This window comes from Malaclemys terrapin, chromosome 3 (assembly GCF_027887155.1).
Source record: "Malaclemys terrapin pileata isolate rMalTer1 chromosome 3, rMalTer1.hap1, whole genome shotgun sequence".
NCBI classification, from domain to species: Eukaryota; Metazoa; Chordata; order Testudines; family Emydidae; genus Malaclemys; species Malaclemys terrapin.
In genome coordinates, this window is record NC_071507.1 from 64808283 (window position 1) to 64824353 (window position 16071).

Below are 16071 nucleotides of genomic sequence, written 5' to 3' on the forward strand. Positions count from 1 at the left end.
ATGTTAAGTTAAAAAAAATCATTTCCGTAAGTTTAGCCATAACTCTCAATTTCCTAGGTTTAACAAGGCTTAGTTATGTGATAATCACAACATTCCTGAAATTTATCTTAAAATTACTCAGCCATACTCTCAGCCTTAACTATTCTTTAACACAGTTTGCAACTGGGATTTTATGTACACCTGTCCTATTGTACAGTTCCTGTATCCTGAAGGATTGAAGCATATTTATCTGATTTGCTGAAACTGATGTTTAATCTGATTGCATTCTTTTATTTATAATCTGTGTGTTTGTTTGTGCTGGTAATCCTGCTGTACCTCTGAACGATAATTAAGAACTAGAGCAGTGGTTTCAAACTTTTTGTAGTGGTCACCCCTTTCACACAGCAAGTCTCTGAGTGTTACCCCCCTTATAAATTAAAAAAAAAGGGGGGGGTTAATTTAATATAATGTGGGCTTGGGGCTGTCAGCCCCATGGAGCTGACAGTTCGCTACCCCCATGTAACCACCTTGCAACCCCCTGTTTGAGAACCCCTGTGGTAGAGCCTCCTCATTGACACTCAAAAGCACAGCACTGTATACCACATAAAATTATGGTGTGATGTGCAACTTTAAGATTTTGATTCTGCACTTTAATTTGTAAATTTCAACCAACTACTAACATATTTACATGAACCACAAAAGAAGTTACAAGAATTAGAATGACAAATATTAAAAAAAAAAAATTAAGAAAGAATACATTCTCACCTGCAGGATCACTCCCAGATGCGGAACAATTTCTTAGAAGAATGTCAATCAGTTTTAGGCCTATTCTAGTGGACTGAAGCCCAATTTTTACAAGTACAGCCTCAATATTTGGAGAATGCATACCACAGTATGGTGACATCAGTAAGGCAGCACATGTCTGCAAGAGATTGGCAGTGGGTGCTGCAGCACTAGCCATCATTCCTTCTAAATCGCTTATGTGAGTGAGGCAGTGATGCAATAATCTTAACCATCCAATACTGAAATAGTAAACAAAAAAGCTAGAATGAGTTAGTGTATGTAATAATTATGACGTATCTCAACCTTAAGTCAAGTAAACACCTTTATAGATGGGAAGAACAACAGGAAGAGAAGTATAAATATCTGATTAGATAGTACTGTAATAGGCACTGTAAGGTGAAATGAATGATATTGTATTAGAGCAACAGTATACAAACATTATTAAAGACTGTTCTGTTACAGAGTTAAAAGGTATGCCTGCAACTTAATTTTGGCACTTTAACAAAAAAATTATTTTGAGTGCTTACAAGTGCAATTTTATCTTTCTGCTAATATAGTTAGCCTGAACCAGGAAGAGGTAAATTCTGAAATTTGACAGGAAATCTATAATAAATTAAAATGATAAATGCATCATAGATTACAGTGAGCCTTAGCAGATCTGGAGCCCTACCTCATTTGCTGTACATTTGGTAACACATTTTGTTTATATTTAGCCTGTTTCTTCTATTATTTTTCTTTTAAAAATATAAAATGTAACATGCTATATTAAAAACTGTTACAAGAATGTTGATCTTGAACAAATAACCAATTCCATTAAAGCAATGAACTTGAAAAAGATGAGGTTGCAGACAACTTAACTCTGCACCCTTGTGCGTTCTCTCTCTCTCTCTCTCTCTATATATATATATATATAAATAAAAGTTTTTAACTGCATGAACAGTACATGATGAACTAAAATTACACAAAAGATAACAGTAATAGCAAAATTTGGATAGCATATTTAGCTTTTCTAAATTTACAAAAATTGCTTCACAGTTAACTGAATCATCCTTTGAACTTTGCTTAAGGAAGGCTTATTTATGTATCTAATTTAAATTTAGTTTTCCTGTTTCTTCACCTAAGTTACTCTAAAATTTGAAAGCCAATTCAAATCAAAACTGTATTAGAAAAAAATCCCAAGTTTCCTGGGATCATCGAGGCAATTCTAGTCCTTCGTAACAATGAATAGTCAATGAGCTAGAGAAAGAGTGAGTATAACTCTATAGCCTGGTGGGTAGAGCACTCACCTAGGATGAGACATCCAAGTTCAAGTACCCTTGCATCAAGGACTATTTATAAAAAAGTGGAACAACTTCAATAGGAGAGAATGAGATGGACCCATAAGAGAATACTTCCTAGTTCAGGGTCTGGGGCATTCTCTTGCAAGGTGGGAGACCCAAGCTCTACATCAGGTAGAGAGGGAACTGAACCCAAGTCTTCCAACATTCCAGGTGAGTTCCCTAAGTATTGGGTTAAATGTTACATAACTCTCGTCATCCATGCCATTTTGTGAATCTAGTCCTCTGCTGCTTTTTGACAAAGTACCTTAAATTTTATCAAAATAGAAATAAAATGTTTTGTTTTGACCCAACTCAAAATTTTTACTTTGATTCACTAAAAATTTCAAAAAAATGTCATTTTCAGTTCAACCTAAAATTAAAATTTTCCTTTTTTGAAATTTCCACCAAATCAAAAATTCTATTATGAGGTCTCACTAATGCAGCTTAAATTTTCCAATAGAAACTATCAATCCTTTTTTCTAAAGGTTAGTAAATTCCTTATTACCAGTTGACTTTAAAATGCAATACATTTAATTTCTTAAATTTATTTTTACTCCTTGCCTTGTATTAAGTTAAAACCCAAATTTTCTAAAAGATTTAAAATGGACACTACTGATGTTGATTAGAGAGAAATGCTGACAATCTGAGAATTCAGTTCACTACCTGGGACTCCTGCCTTAGAGACATAAAAGGCTTCATAAAGACAGGATGAAAAGCATGGATAGCTCTCCTCATTTCTTGCAACTATTGATAAACATACCTTGTTTTAGACACTTGATCTTCAGAAGGAAGGAACGGATTGTTAACTGTTGCAGACGATGTGTTTCCAAAGGCAGTGAGGCCTAACAATTTAATTTGAGAGAGGCCTAATGTGCTAGCATCTCGGGGGCGATGGAGTCGAAGGCAAACTGCTGAGGCCACTTCAGCTTTTACAAGCTGGATTTTTATATACGTGAGACCACTTGTGATAACAGGAGTTGACAAAGGTAACATATTCACCCCATCTGCACTTACTTCAACAGATACTGATGAAGGGCAAGCTTCAGAGAAACAAAACAGGGTTTAACATTTTATTTAGGGCTGTAAAATGATTAAAAAATAATCATGATTAATCGAGAAATTAAAAATAGTCAATTAATCGCAGTTTTAATCACACTGTTAAACAGAATACCATTTACTTAAATATTTTTGAATGCTGGGGGGGGAGAAGCGTGTGTGAGAGAGTGTGAGTGCGCTGAGGGGTGAATGGGCACCCCTGACATCAGCCCCCCCTCTGTGCAGTGGAGTAGCTTGCTAGGGGTGGCTCCACTGGGGGAGGGGAGGCCCAGGAGCAGCAGTGGAGCAGGGCAGCAGGAGGAGGGGGACCCCTGCCCCGGAGGTACACAAAGACACTCCCCTCTCCCCTCCAAGCACGGCACCCTGATGTGCGATTAACGCTAAAAAAAAAAACCGCACCTAGTTAATTTGTTTTGAGTTAATCACATGGGTTAACTGTGATTGATAGTCTACTTTATTTAAAAAACATTTATCAGTTTGAGTACCCAGTTTTTAACTGACAAATCAGAATATTTTCCCCAACTTAGGCTATGTCTACACTGCACTTCTGTCGTTGAAACATTTGTCGCTCAAGAGTGTGAAAAAACACCCTGCTGAACGACAACACTTTTAACAACAAGTTTCAGAGTAACAGCCGTGTTAGCAACGAAAAGCGCCAGTGTAGACAGCGCTTTGTCAGCGGGAGACGCTCTCCCTGTGATGAAGCTACTGCCCCCCATTGGGGATGGTTTTATTTTGTCTCCAGGAGAGCTCTCTCTCGGCCACAAAGAGGGACTACACAGCATATTTTACAATGACGTGGCTGTAGCGGCACAGCTACGCAGTTATAAAGTATGCAGTGTAGACAAAGCCTAAAAGAGAGAGTTCAGAATCATTAAAATTAACAAACCATGTAGGCTGAGAGGCAAAATACGACCATAGGTTTCACATTAATTTCATATTTTTATCTATATCCAAAGTGTGATTTGTGCACTTTATTTCAAAGATTGGGCGTTAAACTAATTAAGAAGGCATAGGGTGCCCTGCCTATTCAGGTTAGGTCTACACCAGGAACACCTTGCTGGTATAGCTATACCTGTATTCTAAAATCACAAGTGTGTATGAAGCTTATGCTGGCAAAACTGTGCTTCTGCTGCTATACCTTATTCCAGCCCCACTGGGCAAATAAGCTATACTGGCAAAAAAATGCAGTTTTGCCAGTATAAATGAAGCAACATTAGGGACCTAGGGGGGAGAGTCATCAGGTCAGTGATTATAATCCATTAAAACTGAATGTGTCTAACATCACAAACAATAAAGCAGCCATCACGAGGGTTTTAATAGGCCCTGTAGGATGCTCCAGAGAAACCAGTCTGAGGCATCAGGAGAATTAACATTTGGGGACAGAAACTAAAAAAACAAGCCATATGTAAACTGATTCCTTATGAAATGCAAGGGCCTCTCCTACTTAACACCAACTCTCATCAGACAAGGGAGGCAGAACTAGAAGAGCAGCAAGACGTGCACTCAGACTTTGTCTACACTACAGACTTATGTTGGTATAACTACATTGCTCAGGGTGGGATGTGGAAAATTGCAGTTATACTGACCTAACCCGCGGTGCAAACAGCACTTACTATGTCGACAGTAGGGCTTCTCCCGTTGACATAGCTACTGTCTTTCACGGAGGTGGATTAACTATGCTGATGGGAGAGGGGAAGGGATAGCTCAGTGGTTTGCGCATTGGCCTGCTAAACCCAGGGCTGTGAGTTCAATCCTTGAGGGGGGCCACTTAGGGATCTGGGGCAAAATCAGTACTTGGTCCTGCTAGTGAAGGCAGGGGGCTGGACTTGATGACCTTTCAAGGTCCCTTCCAGTTCTAGGAGATATCTCCATTTATTTATTTTTATTTGAGAAGCTCTCCAATCAGCATAGTAGCATCTTCACTAAGCACTGCAGTGGCGCAGCTGCACCAGTGCTGCTTTTTAAGTGTAGACCTGCCCTTAATTCAAACAGCACAAAACACAGAAAACTAAGCAATTCTATGGCATTTGATTCTCAATAATAAAAGCAAAGGTAATAAACTGCTGGGCTTTTGTTAGTGTTCTTAAATCAGGTTTTTTATGTTCAAAGAAAACATTTTTTTTTCTAAAATTATATCCTCAAAGTTTTTCAGTTCAGCACAATTGTTAATAAATCTACTCACTTGCAAGGGATGCAAGATGGGGCTGGATGTGTATCTCTTTTAGCAGCACTGCAGCAGGAAGGTGAATTGTGAGGTCACACCAGGCTTCCTCAGGTAGAAAGATGTAAGACCATGCAGCAGATCGAGCTCTTCTGTGGGGAGGCGTGGCTTGAAGTAGTACTTCAGCAGGTTGGGCAGTAGGACTGCTTGATGTGATTGAACCTTCAAACAACAATGATTATATTAATTGTTAATACCACATTCTAAACTCAGATTACTAGTATTCAAATTACCAGTCACTAAAGAGTAACATTTTTCTATTATTCATTTGTTGTAGATTACAACACTGCAACCTGATTTAATCATTGCAATTACTAAATTAATTTGTGTGCTCTTTCCATTAAAATACATTTGCATAACTTGTATAAAAGAGTTTATATAGGCACATACAACTAACGCAATTTTGCTTGTAAATATGCAAGACATCTGCTAGCCAAAATCCTAAACCTACTAGAGCCACAACCAAAATAAAAAGATGTGAGAGGAGCCTGTTAGCAAAGTCCAGGGCCAATGTTCCGGTTAGATACCAAGCTCCCACCCCCGCTGCTGAGAATGGGGAAAGTGCTGGGCTGAATCCAGCTTGGTATCTCCAGGTTTATCATGCCCACCTCTTGCCAGGGAAACCTCACCTATGCAAGTGCAGTTTTCAAGCACTACACATGCACAACATTTCTATGTACACATGACTTAAAAGCAGTCTTGCATGTCTACCTCAAATACTACAGCCTGTTCTGTGTCCATCTTAAGCTACTGGTAGGGTCACAAATGGTTCAAAGAAGCTCCCCTCCCTCTCTCTTGCATTAGGGGCATTGAAAGGATTTCACAAAGGTTGTTGCCCTGGCCTTTCAAAGAGTACAGGAAACTAATATTAAGATTGCTACACGCATGGTTTTGAACCTGGCAAAGTAGTTTTCAACCTTGGTTTGCAAGTCCCCACTCTCTGCTCCCAGCGGAACTAACCATTAGTCTTCTATCTCTGCCTGGTTTAAGAATAGAGTAGGAAGAGTTATTTGAGTGCCAAACACTACCATGTGTACTTAGCATCAAGTTGCTGCTGACACTGAGCAGTTTGTAACAGATGTGGAGGTGATCTATAGCATATACTATGTGGTTAGAGCAAGATCTCAGCTACTTACAAGCTCTCTGTAGAGTGAGTTTGAAGACAACAACTGTTCATATCCGTTCTTAAGGTAATTACTGAAAATACTAAAGTAGAAGATGCATAATGGACCCTCATTCTATCAACTACACACTGATTTTATTTTTTTGCAATTTTATAGCTATTTTGTAATAGTTTCTTCTGATACCGTCACTCAAATTTGGAGGGATCTTTTGCCACTTCCCCACAATATCTGCAACCCTCCCTTTCCCCAAACCAATATACTCATTTTAATCAAAATGGGCTTTTTCACTCTCCAGTCTTGTTGGTACTCAGACTCTGGATGAGTACCTTCTGGGCTAGGCCAGCAGACAAATCATTATCATTTGATCAGCATATTCAGATTCTAAAAATAGCCTTGTATAAAATTTATGGACTATCCTACCTCACTGACATTTTTAAAAATGTAGTGTGTCTCCTAAAGTTAAAAAAAAAAAAAAAGTATTACAAACCTAATGGCGCAAAATTGTGGATTCCTTCTGCATTATCAGGCTCAGAAGCTAGCACTCTTGCTTTCAAACTGCTATCTGTTGCCTTGCTAGGACCAGAGTCAAGAAATTTCATAATAGTTGAAACCATGCTTCTTGCTGTGTTGACAATGGCTCTTGTACTGGTTACCATGTTGTTGCAAATGAGCTGAACACCTCCTAAGTAAAGTGAAGCAAATCAAAATGTACATTAAAGATAAGTATGGAACTAAAAGAAACCAAAAGCTAGGATTTCTGCTTAACACTAAGGAAGCAAAGGCATATTTGACCTACTTAAATTTGCTTACCTAACGTTGTTATACTAAGCACATTTTAATGAGGGAAAATCCAGCTCTCTTACCCATATCATGGAATGCTTTCAGTGCTTCGCTGGTGTCCAACACTCTCAGAATGAACCATAACAGTGGCTCAGATAATTGGCAGGTAGCAAGAGAACCCTAGAAGAAATATATGAACTACTTAGTCATGATGTATAGTGCACAGCTAAATTTCATGCAAGGTTATTTAACACAATGGGAAGTTTATTACCTGATTATTTCTCTTATAGAATTGACCTCTCTTCCCTACCCCCAACTGAGGAGAACGTCTAAGATAGGACAGCACTTCCCAACAGCCAATGCAAGTGCCCAGTTCACTTTTCTACCATGAAATAGCATTAATATACTTCCCCTGGCTCCCCATCTCAGGGAAAATCTTCTTTGCCTAGGAACAGGGAAAGCTACTCAGTTAAGAATGGGGCTAAAAATACTGAATAGCCAAAACAGACAACTGCCAATGACTTTTTTGGGGAGGGGGGGGTCAGAGTAGAACCAGTCTAGATGGAAAAGAAACCATTTCAACCATCCTTCAAGAGAGCTGGCAGCCATCAAGATCAGCAACAATTCACTGAATTTGAAAGGACAGGGATATAAATTGATGACTTCTGCCTTGAATGCTAGCCAGCCAGTAAGGTATTCTTAATGCTGGAGGAACCAAAGGGATGAAATGGGTACGCTGAAACCCCTAAGGGCAAGGAAAGATGGAGAAAAGCCATTTCATTTCCCTGACGAGGCAGCTGAAAAGTTTGCCAACATCAGCAACCTTGAAGAATATACACCTCTACCCCGATATAACGCGAGCCGATATAACACGAATTCGGATATAACACAGTAAAGCAGCACTCTGGTTGGGGGGGTTAGAGGGTTGCACACTCCGGTGGATCATAGCAAGTTCGATATAACGCGGTTTCACCTATAACGCAGTAAAATTTTTTGGCTCCTGAGGACAGCGTTATATCGGGGTACAGGTGTAATTAGGGTCTCCTCAAACAGCACGATTACACTGAAGGGATCCTGGATTAAATGCAACTACAATATGGAATTAGCATTGGCACCTGAAATATACAAAACAAAACAAAAAATGCAGAGAGAACTGAAGTCCTTTCAAAGGAATTCACAAGGTGTTGGTGTTCTCACTTTTAGTGCCAACTAAGGCAAAGACATGGCAAACCCAGAAGAATGCAGCCTTAAAAGTGGCTGGACAGATGAAAGCAGCTCTAAGACATGTTGGAGACGTCATAATCCTGTTTTAACATTTTATCTATGTGCTTGTCCACTAGATTATGGATGAAAGCCCCCCTACATAAAAGTAACTGTTTCATTGAGCTGGGATACTGCTTAAGTAACCAAGCAAATTTTTCATACCTGTTCTTGCATATTCTGTACTGCTTTAGCCTGTGTGGTGGGGAATCAGTTTCCAACAGGAGAAGGGGGATTCCAAGGAAGATCTATTAAATAGGGGAAGCTTTGGAGGTGGAGGTGGATGAGCACCTCAGCCCAGGTGAAAGGCTAATGCCTGAAGGCCAGAACATTATTCAGATACATGAATACCTAAAAGCCTGATTAGAAAACAAGGAAACGAAGACTATCTGGACACCATGACCAGTGCCCTGAAGGGGAAAGTCTTATCCCACAGAGAACTAAATAGGTGTGAGTTCATTAAACAGGGGAAGGATGCAGTTCCTTAGAAGCTGGTGTTGGCCCACCCCTATGTTGCACTGGAAGGGAACCAGTTACATAGGACATCTCCAAGATCTGGTCACAAATGAACAAGCTAGGCTCAGAAGAGCGGAGCAAAAAAGGCCTGGGGTGACAAAAACACGAGCAGGGCCACACTCATCAAGGGAAAGGCAGCCTTGTAGGACTTCAGATCAGCAATTAGGCTCAGACATACCACTATAGTGCTCCTGACACTTTGGTAAAGTGGAGGCCCACCTGGGCAAAGCTGCAAAGTACAGAGGTGATGCGTGCATACATCCACGCACACACTGCCCCGCCACCCCACTGTGGAGAACTGCTAGGTCTGCAATCACCAGTCTGAAATACCTCAGGAACTTGGGTACTGCAGGCAGAAAATAAGCAGGTGAACCAAGAAATGGGGGCTGGGGGGAAGGAGAAGAGAACTAGAGCTCCTACTGCACAGGAAGTAGACTGGGATGGAAGAAATCTCTCACTGCCAGCATTTGAAAGCCAGAAGCTTGCATATGGATTCCATCTACTTTTGACTTGAACATGGATAAATCCAGCAGTTATAGGATTGGCATGTGTCTATTCTTTGGCGAATAAAACTTAACTCTTTACATAACCAGCATTAACTGCAATCAAAAAAGCCCTATGCCAACCCCATACAGGGGAAATGTTGAGTTCCTCATAACACAGGCTAGCAGAAAGAGAAATAGTCAAGAGTGGAAATTTTAGAGTCTTTTCTCCAGAATCTTGGGCTACATCTACACTGGGGGGGGGGGGGGGGGAGATGTCGATTTAAGATACGCAAATTCAGCTACGCGAATAGCGTAGCTGAATTCGACGTATCGCAGCCGACTTACCCCGCTGTAGGGACGGCGGCAAAATCGACCTCTGCGGCTTCCCGTCAACGGCGCTTACTCCCACCTCCGCTGGTGGAGTAAGAGCGTCGATTCGGGGATCAATTGTCGCGTCCCAACGTGATGCGATAAATCGATCCCTGAGAGGTCGATTTCTACCCGCCGATTCAGGCGGGTAGTGTAGACCCAGCCTTAGACCAAAGCAGCATGTGCATATGGCCCCAACAGTTGCAAGCATTTCAGGACATGCAACATCTTCAATGGGAGTCTACAGAGGCAGAAGCCATGAAGGAGAAAAGAAGATCCAAGAAAATAGCTGTATCGTCGCTACAAATTTGGATCACTTGAAAGGAATCTAATTTAATTCATACTTAAAGCAGTGAAACGACTTGTAAACAATTTTAATGAGACTAAACACCATTAAAATTACATGTACATTGGTAACTCAATTATGGAGTGAACTATTATCTGTAAGGACTTCCATGTTTCTTAGAAAGGCTTTGAAATCTAAAGGTTTTTTTATAGGATTAATTCAGAAAATATTTAAAGCAGACTGAAGTCTCCGATACAAGACTGTAAAATTTCTATTAAAAGAACATTTCAAACTGTAACTGAATAGACTTAAGAGAACTTACTTGTCTTCCCATGTACCCACAGGCCATGTAGGTAAGAATTGGTTGAAGCATCACCTGCACTGTAGTGGCTTTTTTACTAAGTGTTGTCAATATAGTGAACAATCCATCTCCAACTGATATTGCATCTAATCCACCATGAAAGTTTTCATGTTTTGTGAGATGCAAGCCACTTGCACCTAGTAAAACCAGATGAAACGCACAGTTTAAGGCCAAGAAGCTGAGGCTTGGCAGACAAACACTGCCAGTTTTACATAAATAGAGAGTGCATTAACAGAACCTAATGCTATTTAAATCTCCATTTAATTAGTATTCCCATACCTACTGCAAAATAAGAATTGGCATGTAATTAGCAATGAAGTTTGCAATGAAGTATAAATTATTATTACAGAGCCCAGACATGTGTCAGGCACTTTATAGCACATATAGGAAGGATTGATCCTGGGCCCAGAGAGCTTACTTTAATATTAGGTGAGACACTACAAGCGAGGTGAATTAACCAAGGGAATGGGACAGGAAGTTCAACGGTCACACCTGGCTCCTTCTAGCCAAAAGCAACTAAAATGTATTTGATATTGCCCTCTGAAAAGAATCCTAATGTATATTATAGAATATTCGCAGCTCACTGAATGTCTGGTGCAGATGTATGTGTTGCACAGGAGTTCTAAATTTATTCCCTCGCTAAATGGCAGCTCTGCTGTTCACAGTACAAGTCAGCTTGCTTACCTATTTATAATAGGAGTAAACCGCCTAGAAAACCATCTGACCTCTGCATATACTTGGTAGTCAGTCAGAACACACAGTTAGCATTCACTGAAACTAACAGAAATGAGAGAAGTGGGATGGTTCTTATGTCCTGTGCAAGGGCCAAAGCCACCATATGGCCCTCTACCTTTTGGAAGCAGTGATGAAGTCAAGAAATAATGCTGTTTCAATTGTTCATAATTCAAGTTGATCTATTCTATTAAAACATTTTAGGCAACTTCCAAAAAGTTAGATTGCCAATCCACAATAAAGTGTGTGTTTGGTATTATTCTCTCCCTACTTCCATCTCTAGGGATCTGCGGCAAAAATCAGTACTTGGTCCTGCTAGTGAAGGCAGGGGGCTGGACTCGATGACCTTTAAAGGTACCTTCCAGTTCTAGGAGATAGGGATATCTCCATTAATTTAAAATTTAAAAATGTATTTATCTACACTATTATATTTTTCTCATATGGGGAAAAAATGAATTAAGTCTTAACATTCTGAAAGAGATGTTGCTTTTTATTTAAATGAATACTATCTACTTGCAAATACATACCGATTATCATTGCCATAGCACTGCTGTTACACTGGCCCAGAGCAGACAAAATCTGGCTCATAATTTGTTGGTTGGCTAACACCAAGTCTGCCACATATGCAGTTGATCCTTGAGTATTAGAGCTGTTTCCATTGCCATCTTTGCCTCCCGAAACTTTTTCTTCATCAGAAACACTGTCTGTAGTACTACTAGCCACTGGAACCCGAGCACTATATTCTCGGTTACTCGAAAGTGGCAACTGCACTAAGATATTAACCAGCTTTAACAAATCAAACATGAGTTGATCCCTGGTCATTTCTCCACAAACTGCTTTGGCATCACCTGGGCGTATAATATTGGCAAAGAGCCCTCCAAAACATGCGCGAGCACCCACTGAGCTGTCTGACCCACTGCGAGACATCACTTTGTCTGAGCATGTAATGTAATGGTGCACCAAAAAGGTGATAGACTCAATTACTGCAGAAATGGTGCTAACTGATACTACTTCAAAATTCTGTTCCAGGGTAAATTCCAAGAGCTTCACTTGTGCATCCAGAGGTCCCTGGCCTGTTTGGAAAGCACCCCTAAAAGAGAGAATCAAACAGAATATATTTAACTGACAGGTGACAACAGTTTATATATCTTTAAAAAGGTAGTCCTCTTCAAAGGACTTACTGTATTTCACTAACCAATATACTCTGAAAACCTAGCAATTTTCAAAAATGTATGTTGAAAGCACATAGGTAATTTTCTGCTCCTCTGACAGAGGGGATAGGCATTTATTTTTCATAGCAATTTTTATAATCACATGGGGCACTACATGCTATTTCTGGGAAGTCTCCCTTCTACACTGTGCTGATATCATCAGGAAGGTAAACACGTCCCCCATTGAAAGAGTCTGGGAACTACTGTTTCTTTGGCCACGTAGTTACCTTAGAGATATTTTTGAAATGCTGGCGTCAACAATTTTGATAAAATTACTGAGTGGAAAATTTTGTAAACTTACAGAAAGTTTTTCTATGGGGGAAAGCCCTCCAATCTTTTACTACCATTGGGTGAATTTCCACTTGTTTTCTGGCAAAAAAAGGGATTCTTTACTCCCCATCATCAAATTTTCTAGGTTTTTAATCCTTAATGGTCTGGCTGGGTAATTACGTATCAACATCACAGGAAAAAAGTATCAAATAATTCCACTGATGACTGTCAACAAACAGGTGAAAGTAAGTATTTGCATGCCAATAAGTCACATGAAAGATATTCTAATTTAGGCAGTATTCTTACTGGAGGTCTGAAAAATGGATGTTTGGTGCTACTACTTTTGAAGTTTTACCAATGTGAGCTGAATTATTTAAGTCTGATTTAGCTAAAAGAAAAAATTAAATTTCAAAACTAGCAATAAGCTACTGATTTAGAATTGAATCTTTCTGTAATTTTCAACATTACAGAAAGCAAAGTGAATTAGTGTTTCAGTATATGGTCTTAAGAGTGCAATTTAGAAGACAGAGTGAGGTTTTAGTTCGAAAGAGAAGAGAATTAAAAATAAAAACCACTTCCTTCACAATCAGTCTAGTGGTTTGATGAACAATAATCATATTTGAAAGTATATTGAAAACAATATTAAATATCTGAACCCCTGTTTTCGTGCTTTTCCTGTGTTTTGGGAGATTTAAATCCTACTTCTTGTTTGAAAATATTTAAGACATACTCAAAGGAGGCTTTAATATCAGAGGACGAATCAACTCCTTTTTCAAAAGCTCTTTTATTTCAACCCTGAGTTTGTGTGTTGCTCAACGTAAGTCAAATGTAGCATGCATACAGTAACATGCTGTAACGTATAGACAAAGTGAATTAAAGTTGGAATGGTTATGCCAATAAAAACATTTATTTCTCATCATGAATGTATTTAAATGTTACTATACAGCATTCTACTATTTCAAATTATAGATATCATCCAAGGTAAAATTACTTTTGCTTGTTGCAGTCTTCTCTACTTCCAGTCTATGATTAGCGGACAGACAGGATTATGGTGCCATCTACTGGGAAGTGAGGAAGCAGAATTGAAAAAGCTTACCTCCAATTATATAAGCCCTAGTCAGGACCTGCCCATCCCAATTAAAGAACTACCAGAACTGTACAGAAAGCAATTGAATACAAGAGAAATAGGAAGCAAGAGGCAGCACACCAACCACTAAAAAGAAAGGCAGGACGAAGAATGAGAGGAGACAACAAATGGAATTACCAGCAAGTAATTTTCCCTTTTTCAAAGTCTCTTCTCCCATCCTACAAAGGTAGGTTAAAACAACATGCAATGGCTCTAAGAAGCAGCAACCTCAGGAGGTGAGCTTACCTTATTGTGCTGCTAGCTGGCCCTTGCAGCCAAATGAGTCATCCAGAGAAGTGAACAGGTCCAGCTGATAGTAAAAAGAGAGGGCCAAGCCTGCTACCTTATATACCTGGGAAAAATACCTCACTTGAAGTGAGCATTGAAGTGGAGACTTCAAGCCCTATGGCATTTGACAAGCTCAGAACACAAGGTTTACCAGCCAGACCACCTGAGAATGCAGCCTCATACCCATCTAACAGCAGCAGCTGCCTTGCTCTTGTTGCAACGTTCAAAACATGAGTGATTTTTTTGACTTTTTAAATTCTTGAAAATGAGAAATATAAAGCTTAAGAACATGCTCAACATACAATAAAGGCAGCCTCTTGTCACTGATGGGGAAGATACTGGACTTGTCCCAGAGGAATTTGGTATTAACTGCAGAAAAATTCTAGGAGAAAACAAAATAAACTCTTCTGAAGATAACTGAAAGCACACAGAAGGGAGGAGAGAATTAATCTCTCACTTGTCTGGCCACGGTCATTACAATAAACGAAGATCTTAAAGGAAAGAAGTTATCAATAAGTTTGCTCTAATGTCTCAAATAGGGGTCTTGTCAGACCCTGCAGGATGAGGGTCGCTGAATGAAGTGCCTCTTGAATTCCAACAGAAGGAAATCCAAAACATTCTGGCGGGAAAAAAATGACAGGACAGTACTTTCCCAATGCTACATCAGGCCATGAAGATCTTTGAGATTAGAGTAAATGCAAGAAGCTAGAGACATTCTATTGCTGGTCAGACAATATGCCTCTACCAACAGAGGGCTTCTGTTAAGAAACCAATGCGGCAAGCTGGAGATGATGGTTGTAGAACACAAACCCTTGAAGAGCAGCTCCAGGATCTCAAGAAGCGTCCACAGGGGGTTCAGTTCTAGACTCTTCACATCTAAAAAAACAGCAGTGGCAGGATTGTCAAGGAGTTGGTAAAAATCACGACGGTGTTGCCCTGCCTGAACCTCGGGCAGCAAAATGAAGCCGAGAGAAGCATGATCCCAGGTTCCCTCTCCAAATCAAAGTGAAACATCACAAAGGGATTAGGAGTGTAAACAGATTCTGGGAAGCTTAGCTGATACTGTTCCAGAAAACCAAACCAAGATGAGGCACATTCCCAACTTTGGCAAGTATCCTTGAATCCACATAGCTCTGCTCTCGCAAAAACAGATGTAGCTGAGCTAGTGTCAGATTGCTGCTGCAATCCCTCAGATAAAGGTCCCTCAGGAAGAAAAGCTGGGTTCCTGCCCACATGCTCAGCAGCAGCACTTACAAAAATGAAAGGCATGCCATCAATACCCACCCCCTTAGGAGGTGGCATAAGCCACTCATGTTCCAATTGTCACAGTGGACAAAGATAGGGGAAATCAAGGCCCATTTGGCTCCCTTTCCTGTCTCAGTTTGAGCAAAGTCCTGAGTATTAAGAGGATTCTATGGGTAAACAGAGCAGGAGTTGGGGCCAAGGTGCAAGTAGGGTATCTCCCACACAATTGTGGCCACATCCTCCGCTGTAGCACAAGCAGCAACATTTCACACTGGGCAAAAAACTGTGAAGAAATCTACCTTCAGAACTGGCAGATGCTGTGGAAGATAGACACTGGGCTCCCATTCATAGTCCTGATAGAAGTTCCGGCTCAAGGAGTCCGCCGTTGCATTCTAAAGGCCCAGTAGGTAAATCTCACAGATTTTTATGTGATGGGAAATGCACCAGTTCCACAGTTTTAGCCATTCTGCACATAAAGAGTGGGATCTTGCTACCCCATGTAGGTTTATATAGTACATAGCTTCCCTGTTGCCTAACGTTATCTTGACAGACCGGCAACCTGTAGATGTGACTGCAATCCAAGAGAGACACATCTGTGGTAAGGATTTCCAAAGGTGGTAGACATGAGAATAGGATTCACATCGCCACCTTTATGGC

General features: G+C 40.2%; 1 protein-coding gene across 1 annotated transcript in view; it reads right to left on the minus strand.

Moving 5' to 3' along the window:
* Positions 1-16071, minus strand: part of BIRC6 (baculoviral IAP repeat containing 6) — a 310956-nt gene that overhangs the window by 153398 nt on the left and 141487 nt on the right. The window contains 7 exon segments of the mRNA XM_054021501.1: positions 745-1001; positions 2842-3121; positions 5323-5523; positions 6973-7167; positions 7349-7445; positions 10504-10679; positions 11802-12364. Of these exon segments, the coding sequence (XP_053877476.1) occupies positions 745-1001; positions 2842-3121; positions 5323-5523; positions 6973-7167; positions 7349-7445; positions 10504-10679; positions 11802-12364 (1769 nt within the window).